The sequence below is a fragment of the Sebastes umbrosus genome, chromosome 6 (genome assembly GCF_015220745.1).
Source record: "Sebastes umbrosus isolate fSebUmb1 chromosome 6, fSebUmb1.pri, whole genome shotgun sequence".
Lineage (NCBI taxonomy): Eukaryota > Metazoa > Chordata > Actinopteri > Perciformes > Sebastidae > Sebastes > Sebastes umbrosus.
The window spans coordinates 3,121,820-3,144,071 of NC_051274.1; the positions used below are offsets into that span (position 1 = coordinate 3,121,820).

Here is a 22,252-nt window from a genome sequence, read left to right on the forward strand (position 1 = left end):
TGGGGTGACCTATATTTCTTACCCAGCTGCGTATATCATTTCAAACACCTGTGAGAGAAAAAAGGGGAATTTGTTTCCTTTTCTTAAATGATTGCGGCGCCTCTGCTCTCATCTGTTTGGGTAGAGCCATATGAAATGCCCTTTTCCCGAGGCGACTGATATCCGGCTGGGGGGTGTATTAAGCGAGCGCACCTCTCCCGGCGCACCTTACAAGGTCGCACGCCACTCAAATGCAGTAAGGAGGAAAAATCTCAGAATAATAACAAATGTCACTCATATCGCTATCGGGTTGCACCTGAGCCATATAGATAACCGCTATTTTTCCAGCCCGCAGGGAAGGAAATGAAATTATGGCTAGGCCCATGAGAGGCTGTAGTAAGCCACACACACACAGTAAAGCACACACGCCCAGTTGTTTTCTATTGCGGCACCTCTCACCTCTTAAAACTAATGCCGCCCTCACCTGCCTCCCTTAAGCCCCTACTTTTGAGTCTGAAAGCCATAAATCTGACAAGTTACACATTAGAGTGCATTTGGATGGAAATAACAAAACAGAGCAGCAAACAAAAACATAAACATCTAGACGGCTATTTTGGAAATCACACCATATAAAGACCTAACGTTGCAGAACGAAAGGATGAAAATGTTGCATATCATTCAGGTTTTAACTCAAAATACCGCCTCGCGGCTGTACGCCTCCGCCAGCCAGTGAAGTTGCAGTTTACATCTGTGTCCGTCCAAAATGTCATCCTTTCATCATTTTATCCTGTTAGTGATTTGTGTGAAATTGTCATAATTAGCATATGAATTCTTGAGTTATGGCCAGAAACGAGTTCCGTGAGGTCACAATGACCTTGACCTTTGACCACCAAAATTCTCAATCTCTTAGGAATGAACAGGCGCCTGCCCCCCAACGCTGTATCCAGTTCTCTTCATACCAATTTCAAGAAATTCGCTCAAGCGTTCCTGAGATATCACGAGAATGGGACGGACGTGAGGACACAGTGACCTTGACCTTTGGCCACCAAAACACTTTGATGCAAATTTTCTTAGTGGCCAAACAGTGGTACTACAATGTCTGTGTCCATCATGTGATGCCATTGGGCCCAAAAATACTTTTTCCCATAGACTTACATTGGGAAAGAGACGTCTGTAAATCAGCAGATAACTTTATTTTGAGGTAAATCGACTTCCCAGTACGAACACTTGAATAGCCCTTATTTAAATCATTAGGTCCTAAAAGTTGTAATTGCCGAATCCAGACTTATTTCCCTTCCTCCGTTCATGTGAATGAGACCCAGACCGAGGCTAGACCGAGGACTAGGAGGCGGAGTTAAAGGAAACGCTACCGCGCCTGCTCTATGGGCCCAATGGATGCATAAGATCGCTGGATGATCCCGGTACTTTATCACTCAGCAGTCGAGCCATTTTGGCTTCATGCACCACTGAGCAACTCTCTTAGGAATGAACAGTCGCCTGCCTCCAACGCTGTATCCAGTTCTCTTTATACATCCTTGGTCCAAATGGACGTTTGTGCCAAATTTGAAGAAATTCCCTTCAAGCATTCCTGAGATATCGCGTTCTCGAGAATGAACTGGAAGGACGGATGGACAACCTGAAAACATAATGCCTCTGGCCAAGGCTGTTGCTGGTGCGGAGGCATAAAAAAATTGAGAATGAAAGCAATAAATCTGGACATATAATACCAATTATCAGCTCAGAATGGGAAACAAACATATAATAAAATTCATCACTTCTTATGCTCTTCTACAGTATAAGGGTTGGAGTTACTCAACAACCTGGATATCACAGAATCATTCTTACTTTATTCACCACTGTTCCTCATGCCTTCAACTTTTAATACCGATACTTCCTACAGCACCTGAAGGCAGCATATGTTCTCCTCCTCTCTCTCCCTTTCAGCTCCATAAACATGTATAGTATATTACTGGGGGGAGTAGCCTGTGATAATTAGGTGAGATAATAGCTTAAGTCAGTCAGTTGTTATGGTGCTGAATGCGGCCCAGTAAAGCTGTGCAAACAGCCCAGAAATAACCCACATTATCATCGCCATCATTCCTCGGCTGGCTCGCGCCTGGCAAGCCTCAGCATTTTTATGGCACCATTGCGCTGACGCAGGCCTGTTTCCTCTGGGAGCCAAGAACCATCCATAGTGCTGGATTACAGACAGGGCCCCTGCACTTCGCCAGCTCGTTCTGCCACTCGCTTTTTAAAATAAAGACTATTCATTACCGCCGAGGGACCCCGGGCCGACAGACCTACCGTCTACCTGCGGTGCGGCGCACCAAATTGAGTCAGCCCGCCTGCACAGCTACCAAACACTGCCTCTCGCTCCATTTCCTGTTGGCATACATCCTTGCGCTGGATTTCAATTTAGAGGCGGCTGGGAGGGGAAGATGACTGATGCAACACGGGCAGGCAGAGAGGGAGGCGAGCGTGGGACAGCTCCAACAACTAACCCTGTCATCTTGTCAGCACAGAAAGAAACTCAAACCACTATTCATTTCACAAAACAATCGTGCAAACAAACTCGACCCATAAAAACTGCACATTCTAGGACAAAACAGTACAATTTCCATACTGGCGACGTGAAACTAATTCAGCTGTATTGATCATTCAGCTAACTGCTCAGCTCGTCCACAAATACAGCACCGCAGAGATCAGCTCATTTTCACTGTTATGGTCTTAAAAATTTGCAGAAAAAAAATCTATTGTAGTAAAACAGAGTGAATGAGTTGACTGAGAGTCAGGCCAAGGGGCTAATAACTGCTGTGCTTTTGCCCAGTGTGTCTCAAGTCAAGTCAATTTTATTTATACAGCCCAATATTGCAAATCAAAAATTTTGCCTTAGGGGGCTTCACAATCTGTACAGCATACGACCCCCTCTGTCTTGTTCAACCCTCTCTTCAGATAAGGAAACTCCCCAAACAAACTCATTTAAAGTGGCAGTAGGCAGAACATTTCCATAATAACCTTTCAGCATATTGTAATTCAAGTGTTCTGAGAGATAACTAGACTTCTGCTCCTCCTCATGGCTCTGTTTTCAGGCTTTAAAAAATTGAGCTCGTGACGGGAGACTTTGGCCAATCACAGGTCATTTCATTGAGAGAGAGCGTTCCTATTGGCTTTTACATTCAACGGAGGCAGCTGTCAATCACTAGCGAAAGTGTGCTCCGTCTGGTGAGCGGTGCTTGGTATTTCCTCAACTTGATCTCAACATGGCTGCCGGGTCACAAACCTTCTCATTTTACAGCTAAACAGTACACTACAAGATGTTTCTGAAAACATCTGAGGAGAGAAATAGGCATTACAGTAACAGAATATTGATTCATGTTTGATCAGCGCTGCTGATCGGAGTTTGCAAATGATTGAAAGCTGCTCAGAGATGACAAGGCTCCAGCTCTGGCTCTGATTGGCTGTTTTCCTCCCGTCTGTGAAAACTTGCAGATGCCATTAGGAGCACCGCAGGACACCGGAGGACACAGGAGGACACTGGAGGACACCATTGGCACATGTTTGTTTTTTTCAGCTTACCCGTCTCATCCACTTCTGTCAGGATTTAATGACCGTTTTATAAAAATATATTTTTTTAATCATTTTTGTCCAATCTGCCTACTGCTGCTTTAACGTGGAAAATGGCTTAATGTTTGACAAGGAAGAACACTCAATCACCAATTAGAGTCCATGGGAAAATTGGCCTTCCAAGATGGCATTAAGCCATCAAGAGCATTCACTAAGTGGGTTTTACCGAGCTGTTAAAATCTGCCCATGTGGCTGTGTGCCTGCTTAGTGGATGTGGAGATATTTTTACCACTTGAAGCTCCGCTGTCGCTGGTGCACTAATGACTAGCTGATACTCCGACATTACAAGACAAAGCCAAGTGACTCATGTAGCCAATTACAGACAAGTATGCTCCGCATTCTCTCTCATCAGGAGTTAAAGTGCATCTTCACATAAAGGTCAAAACAGGCAAATTGGAGTCTCTGTGGAAGGGCTGAAGAAGAGCAGGAGGGAAGAGGTGAGGAGTAATGGACGAGGGATAAGAAAATTCCTTAAGATGTATTAAGTATTGTTTTGTCTTTGTTGGATGTAAATGGGTAAAGCCCCCCCGGGGGTCACCGTGAATATAATTCCATATGTGTTAATTGTTAATGTCTGTGGATTATAATGTGCCTCTGGGTGATGTTAATTAATTTGAGTTTAATTATGTTCCACAAAGAGAGATCTTTCCCTACCTGTGAGCTACAATTCACACATTTCATAGAGATTTTGTGACCGCATAGTAAATGACTGTATAGTGTGATGACCTGAATGCTCTGAAGCTTTCCATCATTGCCATGGTAATCAACCTCCAAGTCAGTATTGGAATGCTTTGTTTTTCTTTTTTTATATATATATATATATATATATATATATATATATATATATATATACAGTATATATATATAAGCATGTACTAATACACATACTTGCCAACCTTGAAAAATTGGGAGGATTTCAAAATCATAGCGGGGGGTCTGGACGTCCTCCCCCAGAGTTTCAGAGACTTTGTTTCCTGCATTCTGGCGACTTTTAAAGAATGAAAACAACTACATAATTATAATTATAAAGTACACAGGTTCATGCTAAATAGCCCTACTTTTAATTCAACTTTTAATTCTCAGAAAAAGGAAACAAAATAATTTGCCCCTCTGGCGTGATAGTGTGTGAATCTCTGGCATATACTAATATTCATCAGTTTTCACTCATTCAGTCATTTTTTGCCCCTGCTTGAGTATTTCTTTCTCTTAATACTCTCCATTTCTCTCTCCTCTCTCTCACTGAAGGCCCTTTCAGACACAACATGACAACGGCACCACTGCGCTCTGAAACCCGTTATTGGAGCCACGCCATGACGGCTTTTCACTGCGTCCAGCAAAGCCAAACTTTGGGTGCTGCATGCTGTGATGTGCAGCGAGTGCAGCTCAAACTGAGATTTGTCGCGAGCGTATATCTACAGTCGTGAGCGGCACTCTTCCCTCTGAAAACTACATTCGGTGTAGCTCTGTTTTTATCCGGGTGGAAACAGTAAGGCTTATACACTCTGTACAGCGCCAGAAACAAGTAGAGATAACGAAAAGGAAAAAAAAAAGGTAAAAAATCAGGAGGATTGTGACCCCGGTAGGAAACCAGAGAGGGCAATGAAAAACAGGAGTCTACCGGGAAAATTGGGTGGGTTGGCAAGTATGCTAATACAGTTTAGATCCCAAATAGCCCATGAAATAAGGAATAATCCCACAACATTATTCATTATTCATATTCAACAATATTAGTTATTCTCAGACGGATATCGTAGTTTGTTGCGTGTACTGAAACAGCGGAGACGGAGACAGACTAACAGAAGAACATGTCAGCCTGCTGCGTTGCGCCACGCCATGAAGCTTCGAATACTTTCAAATATTTGTCACCGAAGTTTCAAAGCCCAAAAAATGGTTTTCAGGACAGCCCTAGTGTGATGTGACCAGGGTCTGGAATTAGCACCCACCACCCGCAAAATGTGGGTAAATTGTTGGCAGTGGCGGGTAAAATCGTCAGGCCATCCGCCACATTGGTAGGCAGGGAAAACGCTGGTTTTTGGAATAGAGAATAGGTTCCCGTTAAGAACGGGTTCCTAGTTGTCCGATTCCTTGTCATCTCATGTCTCCGTGACTATTGATTCTTCTGTATTGATGCTTTTGACAGTTACGCATTCACAATGAAGCATACACACGCTGTGTCATGTTTAAGTTTGTTTGGGACCGGAGCCATGGCCGAGAGAGAAAAAAAAGGAATCAAAAGCATGGCGCTACTCCTACTAAACATGAGGGGGCGTGCCTTATTTTTTCCCTGATAATGCTTCACTGTGAACAACAAATCTGTGAAATCAACAGGAGGAGAGTTAGTAACGTTAGCTGTTAGCAGCCGGTGGGCAGCACAGTCCTGCTTGGTTAAATAACGGAGCTACTAACGTTACCGGAGGTTCCATTGAGTTATTATTATGAGGCGTTCATGCTCTGCTCGGTAAAAATGACTATTGGGCAAAGGTAAATTACAATGTTCTCATAATGTGTTCAAATTTAATCTCGTAAAATTAAGTTTTTGGTGAGAAACCTGAATAAATCCAGTTTTTTGAAGGAGAGGTTTTCACAGCAATATAAAATAGATAATAGAGAAAATTATGACCTGTCTACCTTCCTAACACTAGCTTTAAGCAGCTTGCCAAGATTTTTTTTTAATCAAAGCAAATATTGTAATACTCAATAATCAGTTGAATTGTGTGTTTTTATGCAAATAACCACTATAGATGATAATAACAAAGTACAGTACTATGTACAGTACCCTCCCACCCACCAAAAATAGGGCTTCCCCGGAAGCTACGGTGTAATTCAAACACTGTAATTTATCATGTATATAATGTTTTCTGCGTAAAATATATTGAACATTGAATGACATCAGATTTAAAATGTTATTCCTTCATTTAGCACATCAATTTAAAAAGTGGCAGACAAAAAAAAAAAGCTTGCCTGCCACAGTGGCAGGTAGGGAAAGTGAATTTCAGATCCTGGATGTGACTATTGTGCGGTTACTCACCGCAGGGTCCTTTGTGTTGGATGTGAATGTCCCTCTGCAGGGCGCAGCCCATCGCTCGCATCTCGCAGGGGCTGCCGTAGCTGTGGCCGTCGGATCCGCACACGGGGTCGGACATCTGCGGGCAGGCCTCGGGGCACTCGCACACCGGCTCGTTGTTCTTGACCACGCACACCGCCCCGTGATTGCACACCTTATCCAGGCAGGGGCTGGGTATGCTGAGATCTGAGACAGAGAGCAAAGTTAGAGATGGGAACTTGGTGGATGGGAAGCGAGGAGAATGTAAAGTAGAGGTTGGAGAAAGGTCTGGGGCTGGAGAGGGCATAGGTGATGGGGACGTACGTTAGAGCATAGCTAGCATTTGTGTTAGAAAAGATTTGGGGGAGGAAAGGAGATATGATGTAGTATGCAACACAGCCCTATTCCTGTGACACCTCTGCTTCCTATGTCATTTCCTCGCCTTTGTGCCTATCCTGATGTATCCTGAATCTTTGAAGAGTCCGCCGAATCCGGTGGCACGGGGACAGCGGATAAAGACATGGCCCTGTAGCACAGTAGAGATGAAACGGCCTACGAACAATGGTTGCACAGCCTTTTTTTTTTTTTCCCGGAGAGCAAACGCCTGGATTAATTGACGTTCCCAATATGCCCCTTCAAAGGCTGCCATTTGCATCTCAGCGAGAGCCACGGCTTCAGCCAAAAGCTGGCTGAACTGACATGGAGGAGCGAGAAAAAAGAAGAGAAAGTGAGAAAATGTAGAGAACGGAGAAAAAAAAAAGAAACAGGCGAAGAGAAGAAAGAGCCCTCTGCTTAATAATTCACAAAAGGCAAGCTCCTGGGCAGAGGCAGATATGAAATGTGAACATCACAGAGGTGTCTGCTTCAGTCTCTCCCTCTCACGCACTAGCTCCAGCAGGACTTCATTAAAACGAGGACTGGATTTTGCACCTATGACTCTCGGTAGCAGCAGATGGGTGCCGGCTGGGCTCATATAACCTGACCTGATCAGCAGAGAGAGGAAACCTGAATAAAACACTATGAACAATCCTTTGATCACAGCTTCCCAACATGACTTAATCAATTCTTTACAGCTTTATGTGCCAATCAGTGCTCAAAGTGAGCCAGTACTCAGCGGTACACAGTACCGGCACTTCTTCATTTTAATCCTTGGCGTACCGTGACTTTTTCTTGTGCACTAGCACTTCTCAAAAGCTGCCGGTACTCTTCTCTGCTGTCTCCATATGAGGTTCTCTGTGAGATTCATGACGGCGCAGCGCCAGCGTATTTGCGCCGCGCCTCATAGGCCGTATGAACACAAAAACTATGCGGGGAGCATCTGGACGAGGCCACGGACGGCAGGGGATGGAGGGGTGAGAACAAGGGTGCTGTACTTTATCAATACAATGTTCACGTCCTTTTTGTAAAATAACTAGTGAACTTTTCGTCATAACTTTTTTTTTATTTGTGAACAAATATAATTAATGAAACATTATTAAAAAGTTTTCTGAATCTGCTCTTTCAGGGCAAACATTTTCAGAAGAATTAAATGTTCAGACTAGGGCTGTCAATTGATTAGAATATTTAATCACAATTAATCACATGATTGTACATAGTTAATTGCGATTAATCGCAAATTAATCGCACATTTTTTATCTGTTTAAAATGTACCTTAAAGGGAGATTTGTCAAGTATTTAATACTCTTATCAACATGGCAGTGGGCAAATATGCTTGTTTTATGCAAACATATTTATATATGTATTATTGCAAATCAATTAACAACACCAAACAATGACAAATATTGTCCAGAAACCCTCACAGGTACTGCATTTAGCATAAAACAATATGCTCAAATCATAACATGGCAAACTGCAGCCCAACAGGCAACAACAGCTGTCAGTGTGTCAGTGTGCTGACTTGACTATGACTTGCCTCAAACTGCATGTGATTATCATAAAGTGGGCATGTCTGTAAAGGGGAGACTTGTGGGTACCCATAGAACCCATTTACATTCACATATCTTGAGGTCAGAAGTATAGGGACCCCTTTGAAAATGGCCATGCCAGTTTTTCCTCGCCAAAATTGAGCATAAATTTGGAGCGTTATTTAGCCTCGTTCGCAACAAGCTAGTATGACATGGTTGGTACCGATGGATTCCTTAGGTTTTTTAGTTTCATATGATGCCAATATTTTCACTAGCTTTAAAACTGAGCCTGCTATTAGCTAAAAAGTTGCATTAATGCGTTAAAGAAATTAGTGGCATTAAAACGAATTTGCGTTATTATTGACAGCCCTCGTTCAGACGAAGGCATATGTGTAAATAATAAAATTATCATTGAACTTGTAATAATAATTGTCCAAAATGATGTAAAATTGCATAATTTTGAGTCAAAAACCTTAAAATATTCTTTATGGAGGACCCCAAAACCTAATATCTCCTAGTATCTTTTATTCACTGTAGAAATTCAGAATGTGTCTCTTTATCCTGCTGTATAATATGTAGCAGCATCCTGACTGGAACACTGCTCCTAAAACCTGAATGATACCCGACTATAGGCTACAAATAACACAGGAAAGCACTTTACTATTAACACTATGGGTAAATATACAAACATACCACCTTAACCCTATAATGGAATATTATTGGAGTATTATAGGCCAACTGTAGAAGATGCATACTAGTCCAAGTATGATAATATAGCATTAAAATCCCAGCTGATTATGACTGACACAGTATAACATGCTTAAAGAAATAAGAATAAATTGGAATAAGATTGCTGATGCCGGCCGATACACACGCCAAGATGTGAATAAGAGAGCACCTATATTTTTCCCCTTCAAGCACTGGTGTCAATGCAAACAGTACATGGCATTGTGTACACTGAGACAGGGTGCCAGTGTGTCAGTACTGAGGGGCTTGATGGTTAAAAGTGTGAACCTAAAGGTAGGTAGAGTATACACTCCGGTATCAAGAGTAAGCAAGAGACGATAGCCAGGCTTCCGTAGGGATTTTCATTTGGGAGGCTTCACGCATGAGGGGCGGATCACTCAGCTAAATGTGGTGTGTCTGCAGATTAGTGGGGAAAAAGCAGACGGAGGCATCAAATAGTTTCTGATGAGAAGCGCTCAAAGAGGAGCGCTTTACACCCAAAGTCGAGCAAACTCCTTCCTCCTCTAGTGTACCTTTTTATTTGAGCTTTTGAGGGGTGCTGTCATGGAAACTGCCCCTTGTAATGACGCCACCCGTGGCTCCATCATTATCATGACCATTATGGGATTAGATGGCATCGCGGGGGGGCGACTCGACGTGCTCGGAGCCCGATGATTCATTTATGGGCTGAGAACCGTTCAGCAGTCAGCCTCTAATGTCGAGGTAAATGATCAACTGGTAACACAGATGGAGAAAAATTAGCTGGGTTCACTCTGTCTGAGGCAAAGGGAGGGGTGTGTGTCACCTAAACATCTTTAGACCAATTCTGTTTGGACCATCTTTCCAAAATATGACAGCAGCTCAGGTCTAGATATTAACCCCCTGAAACCCGGTCTTTCAGAGGCTGGAGCAGGTTCAGTTTTACAGCTAGAGTGAAGGTATAGATATCATACGAAACTACAGTAGAAAACCTAAATCCATTGATACCATGTCATGTTAGCTCTGACCTCAAGATATGTGATTGAAAATGGGTTCTATGGGTACCCACAAGTCTCCCCTTTACATATACTGTATGACCATTTTATGATAATCACATGCAGTTTTTTGAATGCAGTATGAATGGGTTATTTTCGCCTATTCTAAAATGGCCAATTTGAATATTTCTGCATATTGGGGTCCCTAAAGAGTCCAGTAATTGCATAAATTGGGTATCACTGTAAAGCTGAGACTCTTGAGGCTCCAATGAGCCCAACTGTATTCATGTGTGAAGATGTTAGTCCCAAAAGTAACCGTTTCATTGTAGTGAGACCATTTTTCGAAACTTGACCTCGCTGTATAAAATAACCTGTGGTGACCTCTAGGATGATCACAGCCTCATGAAACTTTACAACCACAAACTAAAGACCTAGAGAATTCAGAGGATGGATGGCTTTCCTAGGTAGATTGAAGAATAAGGGGGTTTCTGAGCAGTTTCCAGAACAGAAGTGCTCGCTATCCAATTGCCGAAAAACGCAATTCTTGCAGAAATCTCCAAATGTCAAAAGCTTTTGAAACCAAATCACAGCATGGCTTTTTCTATGGTGTTCCTAAAGGTCTTGGTGTCTTAATGTTGTATTTTGGAGGGGTCATTGATCATTTTTATCAATTCTCGAGTGGTAAAAAAAGGTTAAATTTAGACCCAAATCTGTGTAACAAATGGTTTCAACCCAAAAATTGCTGCAGCAACATATGAGACATAAGTGAGCATGGGAATGACCATCACATATTTCTATCAAAATGTTCTAAGCCCTTATACACTTTGCAATATATATTTAATTAGGAATTAATTAATTAATAATTCATGTTTATTTCTGATTAATGACTAGAACAATTTGATACAGAGCTGACCTGCATCTCAAATTAATCTTCAGGTTCTCAACTTTCTGATGATGTACACCAATTCTATCTAGTATATATTGCTGACCTGCTATCGCCCCATAAAGACCCCTTGTACCCCCCTAAAAAAGGTTTGGGGTCTCACAGGGTTAAAATAGCAAAAAGTAGAGTAGATGGTACACTGTAGGTTCTCCACTACCTCCTACTCTTTTTACAACTAAATTCTGGCTGTAATTAAACAAATCGTTTTAGATCTCGAGCACAAGGACACGGGCACTCCCATTTTTTGAAAGTGAATGTTTCAGATTAAAAGGAGGAAAGCAGCTATTGATTTCTGTGTTTTGATGCCAAGCTGCTGTTTCAAAAGAGCTTGGAGGTGCCACACTAAAGCTATTCAACGGCGCTTAATTTGGTACGGCTTCAAAAACAATTGATTCCCCGTGATCTCTTTTCAACTCCTCGCGTGTGACTGAGCGTGCGCGCGCACGCGTGTGTGTGTGTGTGTAACCGTCGCATAAGCTTGTGATCCGAGCTTAACTGTACAACCTTGGCCTCCATAAAGTTCACCAGCCCACTTCCCAAGGACGGGCTCCCCTAAAACACATTGCAGCCTCCGATAACGCCTTAGTCTCCCATTCTCTTTGTTTCACGCGCATAAAAAAAGATGAAAGAAAAATTCCTCCTCCAAAACTAATTTTTTTATCATCCTTTACCTCTGGGGGGGCAAAGTTTCTTCCTGATTTATTAACCAGAGAGGGTGTACGGGAAACAAAAAACCCAAGACAAAACTCCCCCAGTGTAAAAATCTTCTGACACAGTTAAAAAGCCGTCTTCTCTTGGACGCAGGCAGAAGCTTTGAAATGGCAGCCTGTCACAACTAAGGCTTGTGGGATGGCGTTCACAAGCCTGTTCCAGCTCTTTTTTCTCTCTCTCTGGTCCTCTCCCAGACACTTAAATACATCTCCTTCATGCATGTATCAGTGTTTCTGTCAGCCACGTCCAGAAAAAAAACAACAAAGTTGCCGGGTTTAACCCGAGCTTTTTCTACGTGGAAAATTAGCTTGACAGTTGAATGGTAGCATCTGTGGCGCCCGACACACGGTAGCCAAGGCGTCGTGTTAGTGGCTGAGCAGGTGCAGTGAGTGGTCTGCTGTGGCAGCGGGGAAAAGTCAGGAAAGACAGAAAAAAAACAAAAAAAAAACATGAATAATTCTTTCTAATCAGGGACTCTGCTCTGCTGGTGTGCACTCGGCTATGTTTCTGTACCATAATGCCGGTTGAGACTTTTACATTCTGGGTGTCACCTCAGTCTGTATCCTCTCCTGCCAGCCGCCTGGTTCATTTCTATTCTAATTAGTGTTGTGTTTTAATGGCACGGCCTCGCTACAGGGCTCGGAGGGGGATTACTTCAGGCTAGGCCGCGCCGTGTCAACTCACCCCAGCAGAGGACATGTTCCTCTGATGTCCTGATATTTGCGTTCCTGTCCGCCTGAAGTATCATTACTGACAACTTAGTGGTGTTACCTGACTGGTAGGCCCAATTCCAAACTAACTCCTAACCACTTCCATTCCGTTTGCGCGTTCACACGGAGGGTCCGCCATATTAAGTGCAATACCAAGCCAATTAGCAGGAAGTGGAAGTAGTTTATAAAACCCTCTGACAGCGAGTCTACATCGATGCCGACACACCAGCTGCCCTTACTGACAACGTGCAACGCAGTTTTGTGTTCGTCATGGAACACGCTCCAATGTAAGTTCGACTACCGGTACAAAAATGTACTCGTAAACTGCTCATCAACAACCCCGTCATTTATTATATCTTCAACTGTGCAATACTAACTTAACAGTACAACAATTTAGTGCAATAATCTGGTTTACTCTGGCATTAACACTGCTTTTATTTATACAGAACATTTAAACTAATATTCATATTTATTTATACTATTTTTGCATTTTTACACACTTAATGATAGATCTTATTTTTCAGCATTTTTATTTGCACTGTTGCTATACATATTTCTTATTTATATTTTCTTATAATTTCTCTATGTGTATACAGTATATACAGTATATATATACATAGAGACATTTTACAACTCGATTTCCCCTCAAGGGATCAATAAAGTATTTCTGATTCTGATATTTATTTATAATTTCCTTGCCGGAGAGAAGGCAGTTCGTCCCAGAGTGGCCGCTGTGTTTTTACCCTCCACCTTAAAGAAGGGTGCCTCATTGAGCTGTGAGTGTGACTACAAACGGAGTTCACTCCGTTACGGAGTGGGAGGGTGTAAGGGCCGGATTGGAATTGGGCGGTAAAGTGGCGAGGACGCAGTGTAACTTTGCTTAACAACCCCTCGTTAGGTCGCCGCGATGGCACAGCGAGTTCCGGCAAGACACAGTGCAGTGATTGTGTGGCTGCTGCAGTGAGCGGGCCTGCACCGTAACATGCTGGCGAAATGCTGGGAGATTATTTTGGCGAGAGCTTCCTCCCATCTCCGCTCAGCTCATACATATGTTAATTGGACTTTTCCCCCCTCGGGTCTGTGTGCCATTCCAAATCGCTCCCCGTATTATGCAGGGCAGCGAATCAGTGTAATCCAGGTGATGCTCGCGGTAGCCAACTGGCAGGGAGAATCACCTACAACAGCAACGCATTACAACACAGGACTCCAATGGGGCACAGCCAATCTGCGGCGGGCTCCGCCTTCCGTGTTTCTTCACCTGCGGGGCTTTGATCCGACTCCCTCTGTCTCCCTCGCATTAAAAACATTTATGTATCGTATTAGTCGAGGGAAAGGGAGGTGCAGAGAAAAGGCTGTATTAGCATACAGCAAAAGGCATACCCGCGGGCTGTGTCTGTCTACCACTGAACACTTATCACAGGCGGGGGGGGGGAGGGGGGGGGAACCGAGGCCTCTTTGTGCATTTACAACTACGAACGTGCTGCTCTTCAAAATGGAGACAAGCAAAAAACAGCACGGGGAAAGAAAAAAGACAAGCTGGGATCCCTGATCTTGTGACATGTATCTATCAGAGATGAGATGGCATCTAAACACCGTCGCATCCAAACAACAAGATGTTATCATCAGGGTGTGTGCGCCACGGGAAGTTTCAAAATGATTCCTCAGACTGGAAGAATAACACAACAACGCTCGACATTTATTGTATCTCCAATCAAGTCAGGAGCTACAGCACGAGGGCTCAGAAGAAAAATGTAGAAATTGCGTGGTTGATCACACACCTCCACACCCCACAACGCCTCGAGTCACTACTGGCACCCTGTTGACCCACATTTTCCCTGCAATTTCTGCCTGCGGGCCGCACTAAGTGGACCGGCGACCCCCGGCTGCTGTCAATCTGGCTCCCACGGCACTTCCTCTAATTAACTTGATTAGGAAAAACAGCACTGGTGATCGCGGGCTGACTTACACACTCGAGCTCCGCGACTGTTTGTGCAGTCCAATCACTGCAGCCGGCGGAGATGCTAATCAAATAAACATGCAAATGATAAAATATTCGGCACAGAGTCTTGACACCTAAGGTGACTGAATTTCTTTTCCTGCTCCGCGGAGCTCTTTGTCAATGACAATGTGTCTGCCGATGAGTGATTTCGTGTTAACCTCCGGAGGCGACAGGCAACACATTTCAAGCAACTCGCTCGCACTTCCACAAGTTTTTAGGCGCTTGCAATCACGCACTCACACGCACACACTCGGCAAATGACAATAGAGCTGTGAATGAAGAATTTCTGTCCCCAAAAACTAGCCCTTTCATTTGTTCACGCCTAGCTCGCCTCTCAAACTGTGTGTTTCAGTGGTTTTACAGAACGTCTACAAAGCCACACCGCTGCTTGTATTTCTGTTTCATGAACAGCCTAACTAGCAATTTAGCAACTCTCCGCTTCCTATTCTACTAATAGCAGACGTGAGGCCAGTACATCAACAGGCTCCGGGGAGTTGTGGTGAGCCGCCTCACACTCCAGCTTCCATTGATTCAAAGTACTACTGAATATGCACCAAATATAGACTTGAAAGGGACTGCGGGGGAAAAAAACCATCTGGGCAGGAAGTAAGCAGGGATATAACTTGGGCCAAGACAAAAAAAAAAGAAAACAAAGTTTTAATGAAACATTTTTAATTATAAAAGTAGTCTGATATTAAATAAAGAGATTAAAAAAAGACTTATTTTGAAATTATTTTGAGAACTTTTTTGCACCCTAGGGGAAGTTTATGTGAGGAACACCTGCTTTATTTTGCTGCTTTTTACTAGATCACTCCACTCTCTTTCATATTTTGTTGCTTCAGCAGGGCAGGGCGGTAACTCTTTTAACAGAGATTGAATCACGTCCTTTCAGCACTGCAGCTCCCAGTATCTTTTCATAAAGCTGCAGGCGGTATATCTAGGGGCCGAGCAAAAGCACATTAGGTAGAGTACATTACACACGGAACAGTTGAGGACCCACTAAGCAATTTGGATCATTACTGGTGAAAGCATTGTGCAAGAGATGTGGCCCACTTTGTGTCTCTCCTGCCAAATTCATCAGCATGTCACAGCTTAACAGTTTGAAGTATCAAAATTATGTTGATGAACATTTATAAAAGGCATCCCAAACATAGACTGTATACAGTATAAGAGGTGGACGTAGTCACCGTGACGTCACCCATTGGTTTGTGGACATTTGAAGCCAAATCGGCATTTTGTCCATCGCCATCTTTGTTTTTGGCCGTCTCCAACTTATATTTTGTCCGTCGCCATCTTGGTTTTTGGCCGTCGTTATCTTGGTTTTTGGTCGACTCATCTTGGTTTTTGGCCGTCCTAGCTTGGATATTTGGCCGTCGCTATCTTGGTTTTGGTTGCCGCCATCTTGAATTTTGGCCGTCGCCATTTTGGTTTTTGGCCGTCCTAGATTGGATATTTGGCCGTCACTATCTTGGTGTTTTGGCCGTCGCCAACTTATCTTTGTTTTTGGTTGTCCTATCTTAGTTTTTTGCCATCACTATCCTGTTTTTTTGGCCTTCCCATCTTGGTTTTTGGCCATCGCCTTCTTGTTTTTTTGCAACCATAAGTGACATGAGAGGGTGGAGCTAAATACAACCGAACGCAGAATAAGACATTTTTAGGCAACCGAGATGTTACAATTAACTTTCATGAACTGAAAACACACTGTGAAAGGGTTAAAGTTCTAAGACGAACACGTGGACAACTCCCAGACCGGACAACGCCGTGGTAGCGACCTGTCAATCACAAGGTAGCCACGCCCTAAAGCATCCCCTGCCTTATCGTCTATTTGGGACAATAATGGGACCATAATTTACTAAATGAACATCATGCTGTATTGAAGAAGACTTGAAACTAGAGATTGAGACCATAAACTCATGTTTACAATGTTTACTGAGGTAATAAATCAAGTGAGAAGTAGGCTCATTTTCTCACAGACTTCTATACAATCAGACTTCTTCTTCTGCTGGCTGTTAGAAAGAATGCAGGTTTAAGGCACTTCTGCATTGGCTTCACTTTTCAGAACCGGAGGTTGCCCACTGATCCCAAAGATTTTTTCTTTTACTCATGGTAAAGATAAACTATAAACTCATCCTGATTAATTACAGGTTGAAACTGGAGTTGAACTGATGGACTGATGGTGGCGCTAGAAAACTGACCAATCAGTTGAATGGTAAACAAGTCAAAAAAGCAAGAAAGAAAGAATCAAAGCCTTTGAAAACATTAGGGTGCCAATGTATAGTGCCTCCATTGTTTGGTCCTCTAAATATATATCTGCTTCAATATCCAACGCTACATGCACACTTCCTTGTTTAGTTTGTGCTGCTATACCCTGCTGGGCTGACATCATATGGGAAGGAGAGGAAAAAACAGGACTTCACTGCTTCAGCCTAAAAATATTCTTTGTGTGTGTCCATGCTGTGAAACCTCCAATCGAAAACAGTCAAATATAACATTAACTGCAGCAGATATTTCTCGCTTTTTAATCAGACTCTGCGTGAAGGCAGGTTCTGTTGCATTGTGAGGTGGAAATTATGTTGTAATCAATTTTTACGACAACATGGTAAAAGCTCTATAGTGAAGTAGGGTGATGGAAGTTCCAACGCAATCATCATGACGGCAAATGAAAATAAAGTCCAGAGTAAAACAGCGGATGTGTAAGCAGCTGTGTCATCTCATCTGCTTGCCGGTGATGACAAACATGATTTCTTCCTCAAGTGGATCTGTTATCTCACAATCCAAGGCTGCAGACCAATTCACCCTGCTTCCCAGTAGCCGCCTCTGATTCCCTTCACAGGTTCCTCACGTGTTCCCGGAAGATTTGTGACTCCGCCTTGACGCAAGTTAATCTGCTAAAAGCCACGTGGCGTCTCTCGGTCTCTTAATTGATGAGCTTTAGATTTCAATCAAGTAGTTTTGTGGGGAGGACAGCAGTCAGGACATTACAGACATGACGGTTCTTTGCATGACCGTTCTTTGTGGAGGCGACACTGGGAGGGAAGGGGGGTGACATTAGGGCGCTGTCACCCACATGAAAAGAGATTTACGACGGTGCCAGAACTGGAGAATTTCATCCGTTTGACAGCTGGCGGGGGCGATCGATCACCCGGCCCCGACGCACCGCTCAGCCAATGAAACCGGGACCGAGATCGTTATTTATCAAATAATGACGATTTATCAAACTCTTCCTTTTTCAGATGTGTGGAACTTTGTCTGAAGCTTTGAATCTGTGTGTGAGTGCGCTGCGATCACACAGCGGTCATTGTGCAGGCGTCTTTTGACACTGCCAGTCACTGTCAGAGCACGAGCACAATAGAGCACAATGGAAGTGTGTGTCGCACACTGTATACAGTGTGTGTTCCTGTCGCGTGATCGGTGTGGGCTGTTGATCGATCTCCGACAAGGCAGTCTTTTCTGAAGACAGAAACACTCTCACACTGCCTGCATCCCTCGGCTGTTACGTACTGTATATCTTAAGTCTTTTGGGCAGTGCTATTACAGAGAGGGACCTCTCTACTAACACACTGCCACTACGGAACATTGAAAGGACGCGAGGGAAAAGAGAAGGAAGACAGAAAGAAAAAAAGAAAAAGAAAGTTCTAGCATGTGCATGGACACACAAACACATAGCCCCCCTTGCATGCATATCATCTGTCTCACTAAACCAACAGTCTCTGTGGGCACCTACGCTTGCCTCTTTTGATGTTTAATTAAAACTGAATCGAGGGTGGGGGGGTGGGGGCGGCGTTCGTGGCGCTCTGTTTTGAAAAATATGCAAATGTCAATAAAAATGCATTAAAGAAACATACGACCAGTCGCTGACGGCTGCGATGCGCAGGGGAAGGGAGGAAGGATGAAGAAAGAGAAAGTAAAATAACTAAACAAATGAGGGAGGGTGGGGGGGGTAGCACTGAGACACCACTCGGCAGAAATAATGAAACAGAGCAAAACACATAAGAGCTCGCACTGCCATTTCCACGACTTAATTTATGCACAGCTCCGACGTGCCTCCTGATGCTGACAACTGGAGATAACTTTGGTATTCAGCTCCACCCCGACGCCTGGGGGGATGGACACGTCTCTCTCTCGTTTTATCGGCCTCTGTCACAACAACAGTAAAAATGTGGACAGCGACTCTGGACGAAATAACACAACATGTCTGCTGTGAGGATTTGTTGATTAAGGTATTGTGTCGCCGAGCAGCACGAGCAGCACGAGCAGCTTGCTCCGGCTTGATCAGGCATGCTGGGTTATCGGGTTAGGATGGGAAACTACAGAAACGTGAATTCAGCAGGAGATTCGTATGAGATGAGGCATTCAAAACCAGAGGCAAAAAACTGTATATGTCATGCCTTGAAATAAACTTGTAGAATAAACAAAAATTTCTATGTTTCCAAATTTCCAATTTAATGGATCCAACAAGGACGTCCACAGAATAAACTCCACAGAACGAACACTCTGATAGCCCTTATTTAAATCATTACGTTTTTAAAGTTTTAAAATGCACTAATAGCTGAATCCAGAGTTATTTCCCTTCCTCCATTCATGTGAGTGAGACCCAGACCGAGGCTGGAGCGCCAAGCCGTGACGACGGCGTGACGTTAGGACCCCGTGACCGAGTCATGTGACCCATCGGACGCTACTCTGCCAATCATCTCGGACGCTACTCTGCCAAGATCTGGGTACTTCTCCAGACGGAAGTCGAGCCACTTAGGCTTCATGCGCCAATGAGCAACACTCATAGGAATGACCGGGGCCCCGCCTCCAACGCTGGATCCAGTTCTTTTAATACACCCATGGGCTGTAGGGGTTGTGGCTGCTGCGGTAGCGGGCCAATCACACGTCGCATTAAATCGAAGAACGCTTTTGGTGATTATCTGCAAGCAAAATCATACAAATAGTCATTTTGTTCTAGACCTGGGCACAAAAAGGATCGATTGCAGGTATCGTTTGACTGGAGAGGTTCTGATACTACTTGGCACTGGGTTACCTCAGTCGATACCTTAAAAGGTATCAAGTACCGATACCCAGTCCTAGTTAAAAGGGGCATTCTTTAAAATTTGTACCCTTGACAGGAAAAAAAATCTGTTCAAGCAAGTGCAGCTCACTATTGGATACGTACCATTAGTCACTTTTAATTTGGATTAAATTACAGGTTCATAAAATTGGCTAAACTCAAAGGCTAACAGATCTCTTATTGAATCTTTTATCTCTTCATTCTTCTTTTATCAGCAGCAACATATTTACAATATATTCAGGCTGCATGCTTCTTAGTTTCACCAGACGGTCCTGTAAAACCCTGGATTACATTCAATGACAATGTTTTTTTAATGTTCAATTGCTAATGTTTTAATAACTATGAGGTGGTTGAACACATATAGCCAGTGAATAATTTCATATCTACTACTAATCTCATTTAGTTGCACATAATGAACACGAATTTGGCTACCTGTCTTTTGACCTTCTTAGACAACAGGTGATTCAATATCTATCATTATAATATCTATCTATTTAAGTTGCTTTTATGCTCAGAAATGGTAAAAGACTGAGATTTGTGATGGTGATGGAGAGAGGGATTATTTGGGAGGCAGTGAGGTCATGCAGTAGCATGCAGAAAGAAAAGAGTCAGAGGTGAGCAGTGGTTAGGCAGGTAGGTAGGTAGGAACAGGAGAAGCTTATTTTAGTTAGGCAGGAAATAAAGCCGAGAGAGAGAGCAGGGAGAGAGGAAGACTTCCCCAACCTCACGAGTCACATCTTTGCAGGAGGGTAAACAGAAGGAGAGGACATTAATGACACAGAGAGACAGGAGGAGTGAGAGGAAAAAAGACAGCTGTACGAGACCCCTCCTGTTAGGTCCTCTCGGAACGAGGGGAAGGGCTTCACCCCCTCAGAATCCACCTGATGGAGGTCGCCCACTGGGTGACCCCACTTTCCACCTGCAGCCTGACGCAGCCTGCAGGCAGCCAGGAAGACGGCCACACGGACAAAGACAGACAGACAGACTGACTGACGCACTGAAACAAGAAAGAATAGCTTTTTTTTATACAAGAAAAAAGCAACACACACGACAAGGAGACAAAGACAGAGGAGGGAAGAAAAAAACGACAAAAGCCACCGAAGTGGAAGGAGTGGAAGACGGAGAGCGGATGAATGAAACATGAAGGTGGCGTTTCATTGTGTGTGTTTGAGATGGAGGGATGAAGCGTGACAGGGATGAGGAGATGGATGGGAGGTGAACGGGTGGAGAAGTGAAGGCACGGTTTTTATAAGCAAGGCATACACGTCCTGGCGGTTTGAGTTCCCCCCCCCCCCCCCCCCCCCCCTCCACAGAGCACTATTTCAAACAGTACAGTACAGACAAACATACAGTTAGCCTAGAAGATAGAGAGGGGAAAACACATTGAATATGCATTCAAATAAGCAGAGCTAGAGAGAGAGAGAAGGATTGAGAGGAAACAGCATTAGTCCCTGTCAAGCTCCATCCTCAACCTCCAGCTCCACTCACCACAGGGCCCCGGGTGCTTGATGGAGATGAGGGTCCTGCTCAGACACTCCGCCTTGCGTCGGACACAGTCGTTGGTGTAGGTGTGGCCGTCCTTGCCGCACACGGGCTTGTAGGTGCCGTCGCACTCGATGGGATCGCAGGAGCAGCGGGCGTTCAGCTGTTCCACGAGACACACAGCGTTGAAGAGACACTCTTCCTGACAGTCCTCTGGAAGAAGGAGATGGGTAGAAACGGAATTAATGTCGAATTTGTGGATTGACGACTTTACTGTCCTTCAGAGGCTGTAGCAGGTTCAGTTTTAGAGCTAGTATAGATATGATATGAAATTAGAAAAAACCTAAAGAATCCTTTGGTAACAACCATGTCATGCTAACTCGTTGCTAAATAACGCTCCTAAGTAAGGCTACATTTTGGCGAGGAAAAACTTTCATGGCCATTTTCAAAGGGCTCCCTTGATCTCTGACCTCAAGACATGTGAATAAAAATTGGTTCTATGGGTACCCACGAGTCTCCTCTTTACAGATATGCCTATTCTAAAATGGCCTATTTGAATATTTCTGCATACTGGGGTCCCTAAACAGTCTTGGAATTACATAAATTTGGTATCACTGTACAGCTGAGACTCTTGTGGATCCAATGAGCCCAACTGTATTCATTTGTGATGATGTTAGTCCCCATAGGAGACATTTCATTGTTTTGCGACCATTTTTTGAAACTTGACCTCCCTGTATAAAATGACCTGTGGTGACCTCTAGGATAATCACAGCCTCATGAAATTTTACAACCACAAACAACAGATCTAGAGCATTCAGAGGATGGATGGCTTTCCTAGCTAGATTGACAATAAGGGGGTTTCTGAGCAGTTTTCAGAATAGAAGTGGTTGCCATCCAATTGCTGAAAAATCTCCAAATGTCAAAAGTTTTTCATACCAAATCACAGCATGGCTTTTTCTATGGTGTTCCTCAAGGTGCTGGTGTCTTAATGTGGTATTTTGGAGGCATTTTTGATCATTTTTATCAATTCTCCAGTGGTAAAAATGGTTAAATTTAGCACGAAATCTGTGTAACAAATGGTATCAACCCAAATATTGCTGCAAC

The 22,252-nt window shown here is 43.7% G+C and overlaps 1 protein-coding gene across 1 annotated transcript in view; it reads right to left on the bottom strand.

The window, feature by feature from the left end:
• agrn (agrin) overlaps positions 1–22,252 on the bottom strand; it is a 362,262-nt gene that overhangs the window by 94,360 nt on the left and 245,650 nt on the right. Inside the window, 2 exon segments of the mRNA XM_037773939.1 lie at positions 6,632–6,853; positions 21,155–21,361. Coding sequence (XP_037629867.1) covers positions 6,632–6,853; positions 21,155–21,361 — 429 coding nt within the window.